The 18,199-nt window shown below is 56.1% G+C and overlaps 1 protein-coding gene across 1 annotated transcript in view; it reads right to left on the reverse strand.

The window, feature by feature from the left end:
* Positions 1-17,564, reverse strand: part of MGAT5B (alpha-1,6-mannosylglycoprotein 6-beta-N-acetylglucosaminyltransferase B) — a 67,300-nt gene extending 49,736 nt beyond the window's left edge. The window contains exons 1-2 of the mRNA XM_063409732.1: positions 17,316-17,564; positions 10,794-10,906 (exon numbers count right to left, since the gene is read on the reverse strand). Of these exons, the coding sequence (XP_063265802.1) occupies positions 10,794-10,906; positions 17,316-17,383 (181 nt within the window). The 5' untranslated portion in view covers positions 17,384-17,564. The remainder of the gene's footprint in view (positions 1-10,793; positions 10,907-17,315) is intronic.
* Positions 17,565-18,199: the final 635 nt, after the last annotated feature.

An 18,199-nucleotide genomic window follows, 5' to 3' on the forward strand; every position in this document is an offset into this window, starting at 1 on the left:
GCGGGCAGCAGCTCCCTGGGAATCAGCCAAATTAAGCAGCCTTAAGTCACTGGCTGGTAAAGTGGATTATGTCCCACCTGCCTGCTCTCACCTGCTCCTGGATTTATCCATCCCCTGTTGCAGGGCTGGGTAAATGTGCAGCCTCGGGGGTGTTTTCCCTCACTCACTGTGCAGGGCTGGTTCCAGCACTGCACAGCCCGGCCTGGCAGGACCTGACCCAGGGCTGGTGTGACAGCAGCAATTGCAACCCTTCCCTGGGCTCAGGGGACCCCCCTGCTCTCCTGCAGCCCCCCACACCTGCAGTGCCTGGGCTCGATGGCAGCAGGGGGACAAATGTGCTGCGGGAGCTCCCTGCAGAGAGCCAGACCCAAAGCAGCCCCAGCAGGTGGGAAATAACCCCGTGGAGCCCCAGAAACCTCTCCTGGAGGCCTCACAGCACCCCTAGGGACAGGCACTGCTCTGCCCATCTCGCTGCCAGGCTGTCACAGCACAGCCACACCCTTGGGGTGCCCGGCCAACAGCTTGAGGAGCGTGAGCTGCATCTCTGCCTCCCTCCTGCAGCCCTGCCCCGCCTGCTGCGGGCTCTCCTGCTGGCTGAGAGGCTTCCTGGGGGAGGCTGGTGACAGCAAAGCACCCTCGGGTGTCCCTGTCCCAGCCCTGCCAGCTCTGGGGTCTCACTCCTCCCTCCTTCAGCTGCAGGACCCTGAGCTGAGCCTGCAGAAGGTCCTGATGCTTTTCCACCCATCCAGGTCCCCCTGTCCCTCCCATCCCAAAGGAAACCCTGCAGCTCCACCCAAACACATCCGCTCCCTGTTGCCAGACAATCAGGAAAAGGCAGGAAAATGAATAAAACAAACACTCACAGTCCCAGTCAAGAGCGTTTCATTGCTGCAAGGGAGAGCCCAGGGCTGTTCCCCACAACTTTTATCACTTCTAAACCCCACCATGCACACACCAGAGACCCGATGGCCCCTCTGGGACACGGGGACAATCCCACGAGTCCTGCCATGAGCCATGACTGCAGGTAAGAGGAGCTGGATCATCTCCTGTCCCCCAGAGCCCCTGGAGATGGGCTGGGGGAGGTGGGAGGCTGAGGAAGAAGAGGTAAATACACACAACCCCAACACAAGCTGCAGCTCAGCTTTTATTTGTTTTAATATGTTTTTAAACACATCTTCCTTCCTCCTTCTCATCCCCTTTTCACTTTTTCTTTTGAAAGAAAGCAGCAGCAGGGAGTTTTTAGTTGCTTCTCCATTGCCAGCCAGCACTATTTCAAATTGCATTTTAAGCTGTTCTGCAGCACTTCAAACACCTCACACTGCAGGACAGGCTTCCAAATTACAAGACTAACATCGATTTTAAATTACTTCCTAAAACACAAGGCCTCCAGCACAGGGATGGATCAAGGGCAGCTGCAGTAGCAAAGCCCAAAGGACACCAGAGCTCCCAGGGCATGGCTGGAGCCCACACTGGGGTGGGTGCTGCTGAGACTGGGGGCAAAACTGGGCCCTGGATTTGCAGGTGAAAGCCCCAGCTTCAGGTGAAAAGCAGCACACACAGGTCCCAGAGGACTGGGACAGCTCCAGAGTGACTCCACAGACCCACAAGCCAGGGATCAAACTTCATGTGGGTTCAGAGAGGTGTTCCTCCAAGGGCACCAGCATTTAACTCAACTGATTCTCCTGATATCCCCATTTTTCATCCAGGGAAAATTGTACTGCCAGGAGCCAGTGCCCCAGGGATTGCAGGAAAGGAAGGATTGCACCCAGCACCTGCACAGCCCAAAAGCAGCCAGGGGAAAGCTCCAGAACGCTCAGCACCAGCACCAATCTGCACATTCAGCCACACTCACAGCTGCCCCAAAAGGTTCCGCTTCAGAAGCAGCAGAACTCACTCATTTAACACTTCTAAAATGATCACCCTTTCTCCTTCAGCCAAAGAGATTGGCCAAACAGTGCTGGGCATGCTGCCACTCTGCTTCCAGGGGCAAATAAATCATCCCCTTCCTCCAAACCCATGGATCTCCAGAGAGCCCAGGGCCAGACCCTCCAAGCAGCACCAGAGCCCAAAGCAGGGCCCCAGAGCTGGGGGGCACTGGCAGAGCTGCAGGATGAGCCTCAGCTAATCTCTGCTCGAGCTGAACTGAGCCCTGCTCTCTCGTTTAAGCCACAGAAACAAATAAATCAATGGGAAAACCCAGCTTTTACAGAGGCTGCTATGGTTCCCACTGTGCTAGTTTTATTTTCTGAAGTACCTGCTGCCTCCCGGGCACAGGATGAATTTTGATTTAGGTGTGAAAAGGGGTAATAAAAGTAAAAAGAGCCATTAACATTCCTCCTGGCTATGGTGGGGTGTTGGCTCATCACGAGTTGATGGAAATGCCATTTGACTTCCTTATGAGCTATAGAAAATCAATTAATTGATTTAATCATTCCCTGGGTGTCCCTGCTTATGGAGATAACAGAGTGCCAGGGCAATAGGATGCTGCTCCTGCCTCCTCCAGCACAGACCAGCAGGGAAGGGCCAGCACACATCCCTGCTGCCCCGGTTCAAGATGTGTGAATTCACACTTCCATTTTCCAATAACTTCAGTGGCATAATTTTTTCTTCTCTTTAAGCCTGCAGGCGTTCAATTCTGAGCAGTAATTGCATGAAACAGGCACTTCTTCAGGAAAAGACATTTTCCCAGAGTGGATTAAGCCTTAACCACTCCAACAGCAGCCCTGACACCTCTTTTTACCCCTCTGTGCCCTGCAAAGCTCCAATTTGCATTTTGCTCCTCCAACACATCCCCACAGAAGTGGGCAGGAACCCCCAGTGTCATGTGGAACCCCAGGGCTGCCTTTATTTTCATTATTTCAACAGCTCTCATCTCCCTGTTTGCAACACCAATTTAATAAGGGCAGTAAAGTTTTACACTTCCACTTTAAACTCTCCTTTCCACGAGTGGGTTGAGGAGGGGAGCACAGTGCACGTAACAATGGATGCAGAGCTTGGGGCTGAAGAGGGGCACCAACAGGAGAAGGAGAGGCCACATGCTTTTAATCAACCCTCATTTTCTCCACCCACTCCAAACAGTGGCCTGCTCCCAAAAAACCTGCAGATTGGGGACACCCCTGTGTTGGCCATGGGGGTGCAACCCCAGCACGGTGGAGCTGGTGACACTTGTGGGTGTTTTGTCACCTGCTTCCAAGAGCCCTTGGAGCAGATCAGCATCCAGCAGGAGCTGGAAAAAGGGAATGTTTGGGGCAGAAAGGCCTCACCCTGCTCCTGGGCTCTACCTGGCTTCATTGTCTCCCTTAACCCCTTTCTCCTCACCAGTGCTTGGACAAGGAAGGAAGAGAATGGTGGGAGCTTGAAATAAATCCTCCTTTAACCCCTTTGAGGTTCCAATGCTAGCTCAGGCCTTAGAAGGCTTTGGAGGAATATTTCATGGACTGGATAAAGGACTCCAAAAGAGGCTCTGACCCTCAGCTGCAGTTCAAGGCATTTATTCCAGGTGGTGTCCAGAGGGAAGGAGGACGTGTGTAGAGGAAGAGGGTCTTTTCTTAGCTCCTGCCAGGGAGGGGCAGTTTGGGACACAGCCAAAAGGATCAGAAAGGGTAGGAAAGGTTAAACTACATGGTTACAGGCTCTAGGGGTCCCTGAGGGGGAAGAAACCATTCCCCAGGGGAATGTAACAGGAGCTGCCAGAGCTCAGCATTTCCAGGGGAGCCCAAGAGCCAACCCCGCTGCTCCAGGAGAAACCAAAGCCCATCAGCTCCCAGCAAAGCTCCTCACCAAGGAGGTGCTCCAGCGCCAGCCAGCTCCACTTGGCACCAACCAGACAACTCCTCACAGCATCAGCTGGCTGCTCCAGCCTCCGAGGAGTCACGGAGTGGCTTTGGAAGGGACGGATGCAGAGAGGCTGGAAGTGAGCCCCAAGCACTGAAGAGCTGCCCAGCTTCCCCTGGCTGGCACCCACGGGCTCCAGGAGAGCCTAATCCAGCTCTGGATGCAGCAGCAGGAAGGTGAGGCCCTGGGGACGGGCAGGATCTGCAGGTCCCAGCTGGTGCCGAGGAGGTGACACCGCGCTCTGACCCACACCTGGCACTGGGAGAACAGCCTGGATAACAGGCAGTGCAGGAAGAGGGGATGGGAGAGGGCAATCTCCTGTCTTTTGAGGGAGTTTTACAGAAAAAACTCTGCATTCAGACCCTGAGAGGAGTCTCATCCTTCCTCCTGGAGCAGCATCCCAGGCACCGCTGGCAAGACACGCTCCAGCATCCGCTGATCCTGACAAGCTGCTTACAAGCACAGGTATCCAGGGCTGCTCAGCAGACAACATCAAAACATGACACCAGCAGCCCGGGAGAGGGTTATAACTCACTCAGGAAGAAACTGGGAATAATTAGCTCCAAGTTTGCTGAGCAGAGCCTGCCCAGCTCCCTCCCTCCCCTGCCCGTGTCCCCTGTCACTGTCACTTGCTTACACGAGTCTTCACAACTGGTTCTGTCGCCTCTGCTGAGCATTAAAGGCTGCAAGATAAATTTATAACTCACATGATTTCTTGAAAGCAAAGGGAACACGAACATCCCTGGAACCACACGTCTGTGGGCTGTGTCTCAAGGAGGCAGCAGTCCAAGCTCTCACTCCTGGGCGCTCTCTCCAGCCAGAGCAGGTAAGAAAAGGGATTCCCAAACCACAGAGTAACTTTTGGGTGTTCTGCCCAACCCAAGCTCCTGTCAGAAGAACTGTGTGCTCTGCCCAGAAGCAGACTGGGATCTGTCACAAGTGGCAATGACCCAAATTTGCAAATGGCTCCTGAAATTTGCCTTTCCTGAGAGAGAGTGAGGGTGAACACCCCTGAGTTTTATTTTAAAGCTCTCTCGGGCTGAGCAGCATCTCACTGCAGCTGGGATGGAGCTGAACCGAGCTGTGCCCTCCTCTGCTGTCAGCCCTCACAACGAGAGAGTAACAGTGGGTCAGGATCATGGACACAGACCTCCTCCTCCTCCTCCTCCTCCTCCTCCTCCTCCTCCTGCTCCCCTCCCAGCACAGCTGACTGCAAGGGGGGATGACAGAGTTACTCAAGCTCACTCTGATCGTTACCAAATCCGAGCTTGACCTTTCTGCATCCTCTGTGAGAACAAATGGTGATGTTACCTGGCCATGCCAACCCAGCTGGGACGCTGCTGGAGCAGAAGGAAAAGCAGCAGAGGCGGGAGCAGGAGCAAAGGACCCCTCTGAGGAGATCATGTAGGTTCTCACATTTCTATTTGGCCTCTCTGCTCCGCTCCTCAGGGAGCAAAGCAAGGCATTGAAATAACATAAGAGCCCATTGCTTCACAGTGCTGTGGCTCTGAAATGGTGAAAATGCCCTACAGAGCCCTGAGCAACCTTCAGCATCATCGTCTGCAGCACAATTCCCATCCCTCCACAACATCCCTGCTCTGGAGAGAAACAGGAGCCACAAATACCAAAGCTTACAGCTGTGCTGCACTGCCCTAAACATCTCCCTCTCTGCTCTTCTGTGTTCACTGAGGGAAGAAATCGCTTTAAGCAGGTGAGACTCCAGGAACTGGAGCTAGAACAGCAGCAGGAGAGGCAGAGCACTGCAGGAGCTGGAATTCTGGGAGGGTTGGAGGAGAACAGGGCAGGATTCCTGCCAGGTGATGTTAAACACCATCTCCAGCACAACCTGCCTTGGCTGTTGACTTTGGATCTCTCCTGAGAGTCCTGTAGCCCAACATGGCAAACCAGGGCCATTCTGACCCCACAAGGAAGCCCCAGCTCAGCTTCCCCAAGACACCCCAAGCCAGCAAGGGGAGGCTTCCATGTTTTTTTTTTCTTTTCCACATTTATTTTTATTCCCTCCAAAATGAACATAAATGGACCAAATCTTTTTGCACCAGAAGCTGTTCTTTGGTGACCTGCAATTCTGCTGGATAGACCACGGGAAGTCCCTGCAGAGGCTGGGGCACTCCAGGCAGACTCCAGGTCGAGTTCCCATTGCCCAGCTGCAAGGTCCCAGTGCTGTAGGACTGGGAAAACCTCTGTCCTAGCCCACAAGCTGCTTTTCACCCCATCAGGGTCCATATCCTGAGATCAGACCCCAAAACACCTCTCAGCAACCTAGGACAAGGCACAACAGCCTGGTAGAGGCTGAGCTTCACCCCTGCTTACTCCTATTTCCCAGCCTGTGCTCTAAAATCAGCTCTCCCCCACCCCAGTCCTTCCTTCCTCCCTTTCCCTCTGGTCCTGCTCCCAGAGGAAGCCCAGCACAGGAGCCCAGCTGTGGTCAGCCACAGGAAAGCAGCTGGAGATGCTGCTGGGAGCTCGATTTGGGGTGGGGGAAGGCAGGTGTTGAGCTCTGCAGCTGAGCAGCAGGAAACGCTTGAAAACAGGTTGAAAAGCCAGTTATTGGAAAAGCAAACACACAACTCCAGCTGCTCAGCAAACCCCCACTCCCCAAAGGCAGCAGAACTCAAGGACCTCAGCACCAGAACCTCTGCTGCAGCAGTGACCCCAAGCACCTGTGAACTGCTTCAAATGCTTCTGTCTTGGCAGATTTGGGAGGAAACTTCTGAATAGGGTCTCTCTGGAAAGCAAATTTAAACGGCCCCTCCCCCCAGCTGGTCTGGGAAAAAGAATTTCCTCGGAGATAAGTGGAAAAAACTATTTATTTAACAAACAAAATGCCCACAAGCACAAAGAATGAATAATATGAAACAATAAAACCTCTCACTGTTCCAAAGAGAGATGGTGAACCTGAGAAAATCTTTGCTGTGGGTAGCTCAGCTCACTCAGTGTTTTATCTGTCCCAGTCCCTCTGCAGGTGCCAGCCCTCAGTGCTCCTCTGGGGTTTTCAGTCTGGAGCAGATTTAAACAGTCCCAAGAAAAAAGGAAAAAACAGTCCAGGGAACTTCTCTGCCCTAGCTTGCTGAAACTAAAAAGCAAAAAAGATCTCTGTCCCAGCCACAGTCCGGAGAGGAACGTGCAGGAGGAGAGCTGTTCTCAAAACAAACCTGGCACTGCTTCACTCCCTGCTTCGCTCTCAGAGCCAGTCTAAGGCACAGAACTCAACACACAGCACAGACAGAACAACAACTGGGGGTGCAAATATAAAGTCACCCTAGGACAGCTTCTGTCAATGTCCCAGCAAGGTCAGCTGAGCTCAAATCAGACCCTCCTGCAGCCCAGCACGAGGGCAGAGCTCAGCTCCGGCCCTTTCAGCACACCAGGACCTGTCCTGCACTCCCCTGGGTTTGCAGCAAATTCCTCCAGCACCACATTCCCAACCTGCAGGAATCAAGAGCCAGAGGAATCCAAAGGCTCTGGACTCTTTGAAGCAGCCAGAGCAGTTGCACGCAATATTCCAGCCACGTCTAATCGCGTTTTAACACTTAATAACCTGTTTTCCCCTGCTAATCCCCTGCAGCAGCAAGCTCCACCAGCGGGATGTACATCCCACCAAATCCAGCCTGGGGCACAGCCACGGGCTGAGGGACCACAGCCAAATCCCTCCCAGCACCACGATTACAGAATTGGGTACTTTTTCAGCATCAGCCTCCTGCCCTCTGACTCCAGCAGCAAAACAACCTCAAGAAAGATGCTTGAGGGGAAAAAGGGATCATCAAACATATTAAATTCTAAATAAGAGGAGAGAAGAGGACACAGAAAATTCAATCTCTTGAGTCTAGAGCCCTTCCCAAAGCATCTCCCACATTCAAAATTTATAGACTTGTCTGTTTCCCTTTTTTATCTACATCTTTGCAGAACAAATTCTCTCAGTGGCCATTTCAAAACAAAAGAATCTTTGTCTGTGTTTACTTGACAGCAGCGGATTAGGATAAAATAACTTGCATTTCAGAAGGGTTTTTTTTATTTATTGTTAAGATGCAAAGCCTCTACTGCAGCGAATCACCAAGCAGAGAATCCATCTGAGGAATGATTTCTGGCACACACCGAGAAACTTGGCTTTTGGAGAGAACCTCCGAGAAAGGTATTCACATACAAAAATCAAATTTTAAACAGGATTAACTTCTGGACTGTGACATTATCCATTTTTCCTTTTCATGCTCCTGCCTCACATCTATGTTTATTTTGGTTATGACCGGCTGCTCGCACAGTTCAGGAGCCAGCAAAGCTCTGGGCAGGGCTGGGGCATTTTCATCTCTCCCTTTGAACTGCAATAGTTGAGGCTCAAGGCTGGGCAGGTCACCCTGGGAGAAACCAGACTGGACCAGCCTAAACTGGACCAGGGACCGTGAACTTTGGCATTCATCCACAACCCAAAGGAGTTTTTGGTTGCAGGTGATTTTAAAGCAAATGATTTTTTGCCATCCCCCAGCTCCCTGCAGCCACCCCAAGCCCAAAGGCACTGGAGGACACGGGCAGCTTCCCCTGCACAGCTGGGTCTGGCAGGACACGTGGGGACAGCACAGACCTGGGGACAAGGAGCAGCACAGACACAGGGACAAGGAGCAGCATTAATGGGGACAAGGAGCAGCATTAATGGGGACAAGGAGCAGCACAAACAGCCACAAAAGCTGGGATCAGCCCCAGGAGGCACTGCAGGAGCTGACACTCACCACAAGCCCACCCCGTTTACACTCCAGCTCCACTGCAGAGCAGCTCACCCCAGAGCAGTGGAGGAGGGTGCTGGCAGGTCCCCTGCAACATCCATTAATTCATCAATGATGCTCCAAAAGGCACTTCCAGGAGTGGGAACAGCAGCAGGGGCCAGGCTCCTTCCCCACCAGGAGCCCATTCCTGGGAAACACTCAGGCCTGGGCATGGCAGGAACTCTTCCCGAGCCACTGGCCATGAACCTGTCCAGGTTTGTGCAGATTCCCATTCCTCATCACGCCAAGAGCTCATCTGCCCAGCACAATTAACCTGCTCCTCTGAGCTCGCCTCCAGCCCAGCTTAACAGCAATATTTCCTGGCTTTCCCTGGGATCCAGAACACATGTTAATTAAATGCCAGTTTGTTATTCAAACAGACCTTGGGAGACTTCACGGTGCTAATAAGCAGCACATCCATTGCTGCCCCCGCCCTCCCCACTTGGATGTTCTTTCCATGCTCCTCCTCGTGAGCTCTGCCTCCCCTCAGCCAGGGGAGACCTCTGCAGTGCCCTCCTCATCCTCCTGCTCCAAAGAGAAGGATCAGAGCTGCCCACAGGTGCTCTCAGAGCCTGCAAGGATGGAGTTTCCCCATCTCCCCCTTTCCCAGCGCACCAGGGAGGCTGCCCAGCATCCATCACCCTTCCTGCCTTTTCCAGGGCTGGGATTGTTGGTTCCTCCAGCCAGATCCTCCCCCCAACAGCCACAGACTCTCACAGGGGACAGAGGGAGGTCTGCAGTGACCCTGGCCAGCTCCTGGCATTCCCTGAGGCCTTGGCCCCGCTCTGCTTTGGGGGTCACTCACTCCTGGGAACAGCTACATCGCCCTGGGGCACAGCCAGTCCCTACAAACCAGTGTGACAGGAGAGGCTGGACCCCAAAAGCCTGAACCAGGTGTCAAAGAGGGAGAAAAAGCCTCTCAGGTTGTGCCTGCCGAGCTTCGGGGACAAAGAACACAACCTGCCTCCAGCATCTTCCTCCAGACACAGGAGAGAGGATGCTTTGTGTTTAAAACCAGTGTGTGAGGCCATGAATGAAGCTCATCTTCCCCAATAAGAAGCACAGCAACAGCCAAATGTGCAGCAATTCATCTGGAAGCAATAGTTTGTTTGGCAAAGCCACTGAATATACGAAAGAAATTGGATTTGCATCGAATTTTTGAGCTTTCTAACAAAGCAGGACTTGCATTACCGAGTTAGAAAGCTAAGAGGCCAAAATCTTGAAAAATTAGAGGACCTAGGTCATAATTTACTTCTTTTCCTCTTGAAATGAGACCAGTCAGGCATTACCAGAAGCAAGGTTCCATCTGCACCACCTCAGAGCAAAGCAGCATCTCTCCCAGCTAGCAAGGCCAGTGCTCACAGCCCCCACAGGGCCAAAGAGAGTCAGACAAGAGGGTGAATCCATTTACACACCTTGATTTTATCACCTGAGCCCCTAAGTGTGGAGCATTTGAGGTGTGAGGGCCTGAAAAAGGAGATTTTGACCCAGCTCCAGGGCTGTGCTGACACTGCTCCCAGTCAACAAGAGACAGCCAAGGATGCAGTCCGTGGATTCAGAGGTCTGGGTTCAGCTGATGACAAAGATAAAGATGGGAAAAGCCACTCCAAGGCATCCAGAAAGGGGATAAAGAGCTGAGTAATGGTCTTTTTGCCATTATTTCACCCCAACTTTAGAGCCCTCTGGGGGCTCTAGCCACTAGCTAAAAATTAGAATATTTCTCTTCTACATTTCAGTACCTTCATAAAACCACAGAAGCCTTTTACTTTTCCCTTCCCTAAAGAGCAATTTCCACTCCCTGCAGGCCACAAGTGCCCAAACCCACCGAGACCTCCAAGCACCTGAGCCCAATCCTGCACAGCTCAGAGCAGGGGCAGCCCGCACACCCCACAGTGCTGCCAGCTGAGGGGCTGCTCCTGCTGCCTCCCCATTTTCTGCTGAGAGCAGGGTCAGCACTCACACCCCAGCACTCATCCCTGGGTGAACGAGCTCCTGCATGTGAGCACAGCCACACAGCAGAGCTCCCCTGCCGTGGCAAGAGAGGCCAACAGAGCCGTGCTGGGAATCCCAAAAAGGGCCAGGATGGGATGGGAATGGAAGGTCCATCCTCCTGCACGCCTGGCACTCATCACTGAGCTGGGCAGTGCCCTGCAGCACCACGAGGGCCAGGCTGGGCACGGAGCTCACCTTCGGTGCGGATGGTGAACGGGGAGTCCCCCAGGCGCTTGGCGGAGAACTGCCCTCCCAGGGACGTCATCAGGAAGCACAGGGTGAAAAATCCAATGCCCAGCACGAAAATCCTGCGGGAGAGAAAGCAGAGCTGGAGCAAGGGGTGAAGAGGAGCCAGCTCCTCCCTCCTGGGGCAGCCCCACCATCACCCCTGGGGTGATCCCTTTGCACAGCAGCAGGAGAGGCTCTGGCTTTGGGTGTCTGGGACAGTCCCCCCTCCATCCCTGTGGTCACCCCACCCTCCCTGGCAGGGGGCATCTGTGCAGCCCCAGCCCCTCCAGCTCCACGTGCACTTCACAAAGAGCCCAGGGCTCAAACCCTGGACTCTGCCCAAACCCTGGCACTGAGCAGGGGGTTCTGCCCGAGAACCCCCTGTGAAATCCCTGCAGCCTGCTCCAGTGGGCAGCCCTTGAGGAATCCTCTACTGGGCTCAAGGGGGAGTGGTGGATTTGCCTTTTCAGTGGGGAAGCTGAGCCAGACCACAACTGCTCCTATGATGCTCCACCAGACCCAGCCCAACAACCCAGACACAACCCAGACCTCAGGAACCACCACAATAAACAATACCTGTGCTCCCCTGGGAGAGAGGAGTAAAGAGAGACCTTTACCTTCCCTTCCTCCCAAAGGACCTAAAAAAAATCCACCCTTTCATTTTTTAAATAAAGCCTTTTGTTCCCCTGTAACTAGGCCACCAGCATTGTCACTGTGTCCCCTGTGCACCACGGGACCAGGAGGGACCTGCACCGGCCCGGGGCCATCCCATCACTGCTGGGCTGGCAGGGAAGGGGCTCCAGGGACACACTGGGCAGGATGTCACCCCCAGTGAGGGGCAGGAGCTCCCAGCACTGCTCCTGCCCAGGCCAAATCCAGGCCAGTCCCTCTTTTGGGGGTGGAAGGGCTGAAGGCAAGAGCTCGGTGCCAGCCTGGCTGTGGCGCTCCAGGGAGTGTAAAGCAGAGTGCTGTGTGCCAAGGGATGGATGCCTGGCCTCCTTCCACTGCTCAGACACGCTGCCATCACCCCCGAGACTCGGGGAGAGGCAGCAGCCTCCAGCAGACACACGGGAAAAGCCCTGGCAGAGGCAGTGCCAGGTGTCAGTGTGACAGCTCCCAGAGCAGCTGTGTGAGCTCAGCCACCAAACCCAGGGGAGACCTCGAGGAGGAGAAACAGAAAAGACAATTCCCAGCCAGCCTCGTGAAACAACAGCTTTGTCTCCCAGCAGGTGAGTCCTGCGTGGGGCAGGGAGCTGAGGAAAGCCTCGAGGGCAGCATCGCTGCCTCTCAGCATCCCTGAGCCACAGGGAAGCAAACCACAGAGGACAGAGCCTCCAGCCCTGCTTCCCAAGCTCACAGCATCCTCCACTGGGCTGGGGAGTTGCACACAGGCACAGCACAGCCACCCAGGCTGCTCCAGGTGCAGAGGAGCCCTCAGCCCTCCACCTGAGCATTGCTACACAGCTGAAAGGCAGAGGAGTAGGAACCAGCCTTCAGCTCTGGGCTACAGCCCGCCAGCACTGCAATTATCTGCTGCTGGAAAGGGCTAACAAATAAAGTGACCTGCTTCAAAGCCCTCGTTAGTGACTGGAGATGTGGTGGAGAGCTCAAGTACTGGGTCAAGCAGCTCAAGAAGGGCTGGGCTTCCCCAGGGAGATCTAGTGGAGGAGCTCCCCAGTGTCCCAGCACAGCATGGCCAGGCTTTCCTTGCCAGGAAAGATTCCTGGGCAAGACATGGCACTTACAGGGGATGCCAGGAGCTCCCTCCCCACCTCCAGGCAGCTCTGATGTGCTGTCACACAGACAGCACACACCTGAGCCCCGGATCCAGGGCAGCCTCACTCCCAGCAGCAGCCAGCTCAAGAACAAAGGGTTTCCTCTGCCTGCTCCGAGGAGGAGCAGCCCTGCTCACAGCAGACAGCCCCTCACTGCTGCCCATCCCCATGGATCAGCCCTGCCCCATCCCCATGGATCAGCCCTGCCCCATCCCCGTGGATCAGCCCTGCCCCATCCCCAGGGATCAGCCCTGCCCCATCCCCGTGGATCAGCCCTGCCCCATCCCCGTGGATCAGCCCTGCCCCATCCCCAGGGATCAGCCCTGCCCCATCCCCAGGGATCAGCCCTGCCCCATCCCCAGCAGCCCAGGGACACCCGGCCATGGGCTCTGGACACCAGCACAGCTCCCCATCCCTGGGAAAAGCAACACCCTGGGCTTGTCAGCACTAATGAGCTGCACACACAGCACCAGCACAAACACTCCCTGACAGCCAGGGCCAGAGCTGGCCTGGGAGAGCTGATTTACCTGGAGAGCTGACCCACCTGGAGAGCTGACTCACCTTGGAGAGCTGACCCACCTGGGAGAGGGATGCTCAAGTGCCTCACTAAACCTGCCTGACATCCCCGTGCAGGGTGGACCAGCTCAGGTCCCTTTCATTTCCAAACGAGCAGCCCCTGGAGGGGTGGAAAGCAGTTTTTACAAGATGTATGAACCACCGTGCACTCCCTAACCCGGGTTCCCATCCCTGGCTACAGGCACAGCTGGTGAGCCCCACGAGCAGTACCCAGTGCAGCAGAGCCACCCCTCCCCAGCAGATGCTGACGAAGCATCAGGCTGTGGAATCTGCACACAAACACGACACAGACTCAGCCCCCTCCCCAAAGCAGACCTGGAGAAGGGTTTCCAGAGAGCCATGGTCCAGCTCCAGCAGGGAGGTGATTGTGGAGGCAGCAGAGCGTCCCTGATGCTGCAAAGCAGCGTGGTGTCCCATAAATAGCTTGGAGAGGGGGTGATCTGGGGACATTAGTGCACTGCCATTAGCACAGCCTGAGCCCAGCGCAGTGCTGGGGCTGGGAAAGGCTCTCAGGAACGCACTGGAGGGGATTGCTGCACCCAGCTTGGCTTTGGAGGGAGGAATTTGCCCTTAGGGAACGATGTCTACCACGGCACCTCCCTGGCAGGAGAGGACAACAGCAGGCTGGAGAAGAAACAAGCTGAAGGGAGTCAAAGCCCAACCAAGTCCTGCACCCCAGGGTCCTCCCTTGGAGCACAAAACCCAACCATGGCCCTGTCCTGGCACCCCTTCCCCCAAGGGGGATTTTAACAAACAATCGGCTGGATAAATACCCAGACCTGATCCTGCTCTCACACCTCCTATTGACAATATCTTCATCATTATGCGAGACCTTGTTGACGCTTTTTAATCTTCATAATTACAGTCTGGCAAGGAGGGATCGTTAAACACTGAGCAGAAAGAGAAAGGGGAAGGGAAGGAAAAGATACAAAGGTGATCTGTGCTCTACCATCTCCCTAGGAAACGAAACCTTTTTCATTTTGACTGGATTACAGAGAGAGTAGCGGAGATGCAAGAGGCTTTTTTCGTAAATAAAAATAATAAATAATAAAAAGAAAAAAGAATTGGAGCCTTTCTGGAATTGCTGTCCTTGGGAGATCAGTGGATCCAGCCCAGAGCAGTGCTGCAGGGCACAGGGAGGGTCCAGGGCTGGACTCTCAGCCCGAGAACCCCAATTCCTTTACTTTTGCTGATGTTCTCCCAATGAATTAAAATGCCTGGCCCAGCCCCAGCTGAGTGGAAACTCCTTAAGCAGAAAACAAATTCCCCACAAAGCAGGTAAAACATACCAGATCCCAGATGGTCCAAATGCACTGGGTCTTCTTCCCCAAAATCAAGACTAACTCCCTGAAGGCTGTGGAGTTCCAAGGACCAAATAACATCTATCCTGCATGCTGGCTTTGCCTGTCATCCAATGTCACGTTTAATTCATTGCTCAGGCACAGTTCTGGTGCCAAACCCCTCTCCACATCCTCCCCAAACTGAAATGTTCACAGTTCTGGGCTCTGGCTCAGTGCCCAAACGAGAAGAAAGCAAAATTCCTCAAGTCTTAAATGCAAATTGGAAGTGATGCCCCGGTCGTGGAGGATTTCATGGAACTGAAAGCTGGATGTGACCAGGAGGGTCTGAGTGCTGAGCTGGGCTGTGGTGGAGGAAGGCAGGCCAGCAGCACCCAACAGGATGGGACTGTGACACTGGGAATGTGACACCGGGACTGTGCCCTCGGTGCCACATCACCCAGCTGGGACCCACAGGGAGAATCCCACACAGCTGCAGGGGGAAGTCAGGGGCTACACAGTCAGGTAACATCTTTTATTAGACGAGTTTTCTACTCCAACAGCTGAGCCAGCATTCCTGCCAACAGAAGTCAGGTTAATAAATGATCCCTCAATCCCTTTTTGCTGGGAGCCTGACAGGGTTGTGGTGCTGTCAAACTGATGCTCAGCCATGGGCACCATGACCCACCAGGGGATCAGGGTGAACCCTCCCACGGACCACTGTGACATCCTGTGGAAAGCCTGGCTTTGGTTTCCAGCTGGCAAACAGCACTACAGAGCCAAGAGCTGGACCAGGGCCCCTCGGTGAATTCCTGCCTGGATCCAGCACATCACAAACGAGAGTCCCTTCACTGCTGAGATGAAGTCAGAGCCACCTCTGGACATTCCTCTGGATCTCCAGACTGATCTGCTCCCTCTCCCCATCCCTTTCTGCCGGTGCTCTCCCAGCTCAGGGCTCGGCATTGCTTTGCTAAGCGTGTCTGGAGGGAGGTTAATGAAATGTTTTGGTGCACAGGATCAGATTTCCTGTGTGCTGTTTGCCGATGGCCCCGCTCCCCCGATGGCGATGGCAGCGATCCACATCAGGCAGGGGATGGCACCACGGGGCTCCCTGGAGCAGCCAGGCTTTGGCCAGCCAGCAGCAGGGCACCCATTTACAGCACCCATCCTGACTGCCAGGATCTTCTCCCACCCCTGGAGGCCATCCCTGACCCACAGAGCTGAGGATGTGCAGTGCTGGTGTTACGGGAGCAGAGCTGATTTGGAGCTGGGCAGTGCCAACTCCCACCCAGCTGGGCAGGGGACAAGGTGACACAGGACTGTGGCATGAAGGGTCACACTCGGTGTTACAGCAGCTTAGAGGAGGGGCAGAGGTCCTGGGCACTGCAGGACAGTCAGGAGAGGGTCTCGGGAATGCCTTGCACAGGGAGAGCCTGACTGTTAAGAACAAGGTAACCCCGCTGGTTCCAGTGGCATCAGTACTGGTCTGTACTGGTTGGAGAGCAGAAGCCAGCCCAAGGCACATGGCCAGGACAGTGCAAGGTCTCCACCAGAGCCCATCCAGCCATCACAAACCCCTCATCCACACACATCCTCATCCCTAATGGGATTGGTGACCACCCTGAAATGCACTCCCTGCGCTCTCCCACCCTGACCCCAGGTCACTGCTGAGGATGGGGTTCCCCTGTCCCAGGGGTGATGCCCGGGGCACAGGGCTGCTCCAGCCAGTCACTTCCTCACTGTGGAATTCAAACAAAGCAAACAGCCAGGCAAAGAGCATTCCCCGGGGTGAGCGTGTCCTTCCCGTGTCTCGCAGTCACTCCGTGCTCTGCTCGGAGCCAGCCCGAGCTGCGGGAGCCCTCACACCTCTGCCGCGGCTTGGTGGCATCCCCTCGGCCGAGCTCCCCGGAGCCAGGGCAGTGCCGCGGGATCCAGCAGCAGAAATCGCTCAGGCAAGCAGAGCCAAGCTCTCCCGAGGACAGGCAGAGAACCTGTGCACACCTGAGTGCCAGCGAGCCCTGCGAGCCCAGCCTGTCCTTCTGCACGCCTGGGCTAAGGAAAAGGCAGCGAGCACATCCCTGCCGTGACCCCAGAGCTCCAAACACAGCAGGGAGCGCTGGGAGCCGCTGGGCTGGGCTCACCCCACCCTGAGCTTCATCCCCGGCACGTTCTCCGCGATCTCTTAGGGGGTTTGGTCCCTCTCCCCATCGAAAAACCACGTAACATCCAACATCTCCCGTGAGTCTGAAGCCCGGGAGCAACCCAAGCACATCTCCAGTGAAGCAAAGAAACCGAAGAGAAAGGGCTGGAGAGGGGACGAGAATGCACGGGAGCAAAAACGAGGAGTTAGAGCAAGGGGAAAAGCAAAGGGTGGGTACGGGTGTGCTGGAGCCGGAGGGGTTCAGGTTTGGACATCCCCCCCAGCCCTACTGCCGGGTCAGGGTGGGTTTCGAAACCCCGAGCTGCACCAGCAGGCTCAAAGCAGAGGAACCGAATCCCCCCGAATATCAACATCCCCGAGAGCGGTGCTCAGAACCGCCAGCGGCGAGCAGAGCCCCGCGATAACCCCGGAGACAGCGGCGGGGGAGCCGGGAGCCGCCGGGAGCCGCAGGAACCGCACGGTGCCCCGCGGGCAGAGCCGCCCGCATCCCCGCCGTGCCCGGCCGGGCTCCATCCGCACCCTGCGCCCCCCGCGCACACACACGGAGCCCGGGCAGCCGAGCCCCCCGCACACACACACGGAGCCCGGGCAGCCGAGCCCCCCGCACACACACACGGAGCCCGGGCAGCCGAGCCCCCCGCGCCCAGCCCGCTCCCACCCGCAGGAGCCGGGCGAGGCCAGGAGGAAACACCAACTTTACCTAAAGGGTCTCAGGGTGACGAGGCATCTTCTGACCATTATCTTGCCATCCGCGTTGACAGTGATCATCGTTCGAAGTTGCGGGCAGGGGCCGGCCCCGCACCCCCCCGGAGGCAGCGAGGGCGGCAGCGAGCGGGGCTCAGCGGGCGGGGCGCGGGGCTGCGCGGGGGCGCATGGCGGGGGCACCGGGGGGACGCGGGGACACCCCCCGCCCTACCCTTGCCCCTGCCCGCTGCCGGCCGAGCCCATGGCCGGGCCCCGGGCTCCGCTCCGCTCCGCGCACCCCGCGCTCCGCCCCGCACCGCCCCGCGGAGCCTCCGCCGCGCCCCGCGCTCCATCTAGCGGCGACCCGGCCCCGCCGAGGGGCTCCGGCCGCGGGGGTGGGGGACGGGGGGTGCGGCAGCCCCCCGAGGGGAGGGGATGGCGGTTTTGGGGGAGGATGGCCGGGTTTGGGCGGAGAGGGCGGCAGCATCGCCGCGCAGGTGACAGCCCCCGGCGGGGACCTCGGGGGGCAGGGATGGCCCTTCGGGGGGGCAGTCAGACCACAAGTGTCACCGAGCACCGTGCCCGGTGCTGTTTGATTTGGTGGGGGTCAGGAGCAGGGCAAACCTCCCTGGTGGGAAAGGCAGGTCTGGAGTCTCTGGCAGCACCAGGCTGCAGCTCTGTGGCCCCATCGCTGTTTTCTCTCTGGGGGGCACAGCCACAGCCCAGGATGTGGCTCCACAAAGTCCCCGGGGATCCCAGGGTGCTGCCAAAAAGACCGGGGCGGTGTCCTTGGGAAGACAAAGAAAGGGCCATGAGAGCTGAGGCGGGAGAAGCAGTGCTGAGCTCAGCAGAGGTGTTCCTGGGTCTCCTGTGAAAGGCGACAAGCACAAAAAGCCTCCC

Source organism: Prinia subflava, chromosome 12 (assembly GCF_021018805.1).
Source record: "Prinia subflava isolate CZ2003 ecotype Zambia chromosome 12, Cam_Psub_1.2, whole genome shotgun sequence".
Taxonomy (NCBI): domain Eukaryota; kingdom Metazoa; phylum Chordata; class Aves; order Passeriformes; family Cisticolidae; genus Prinia; species Prinia subflava.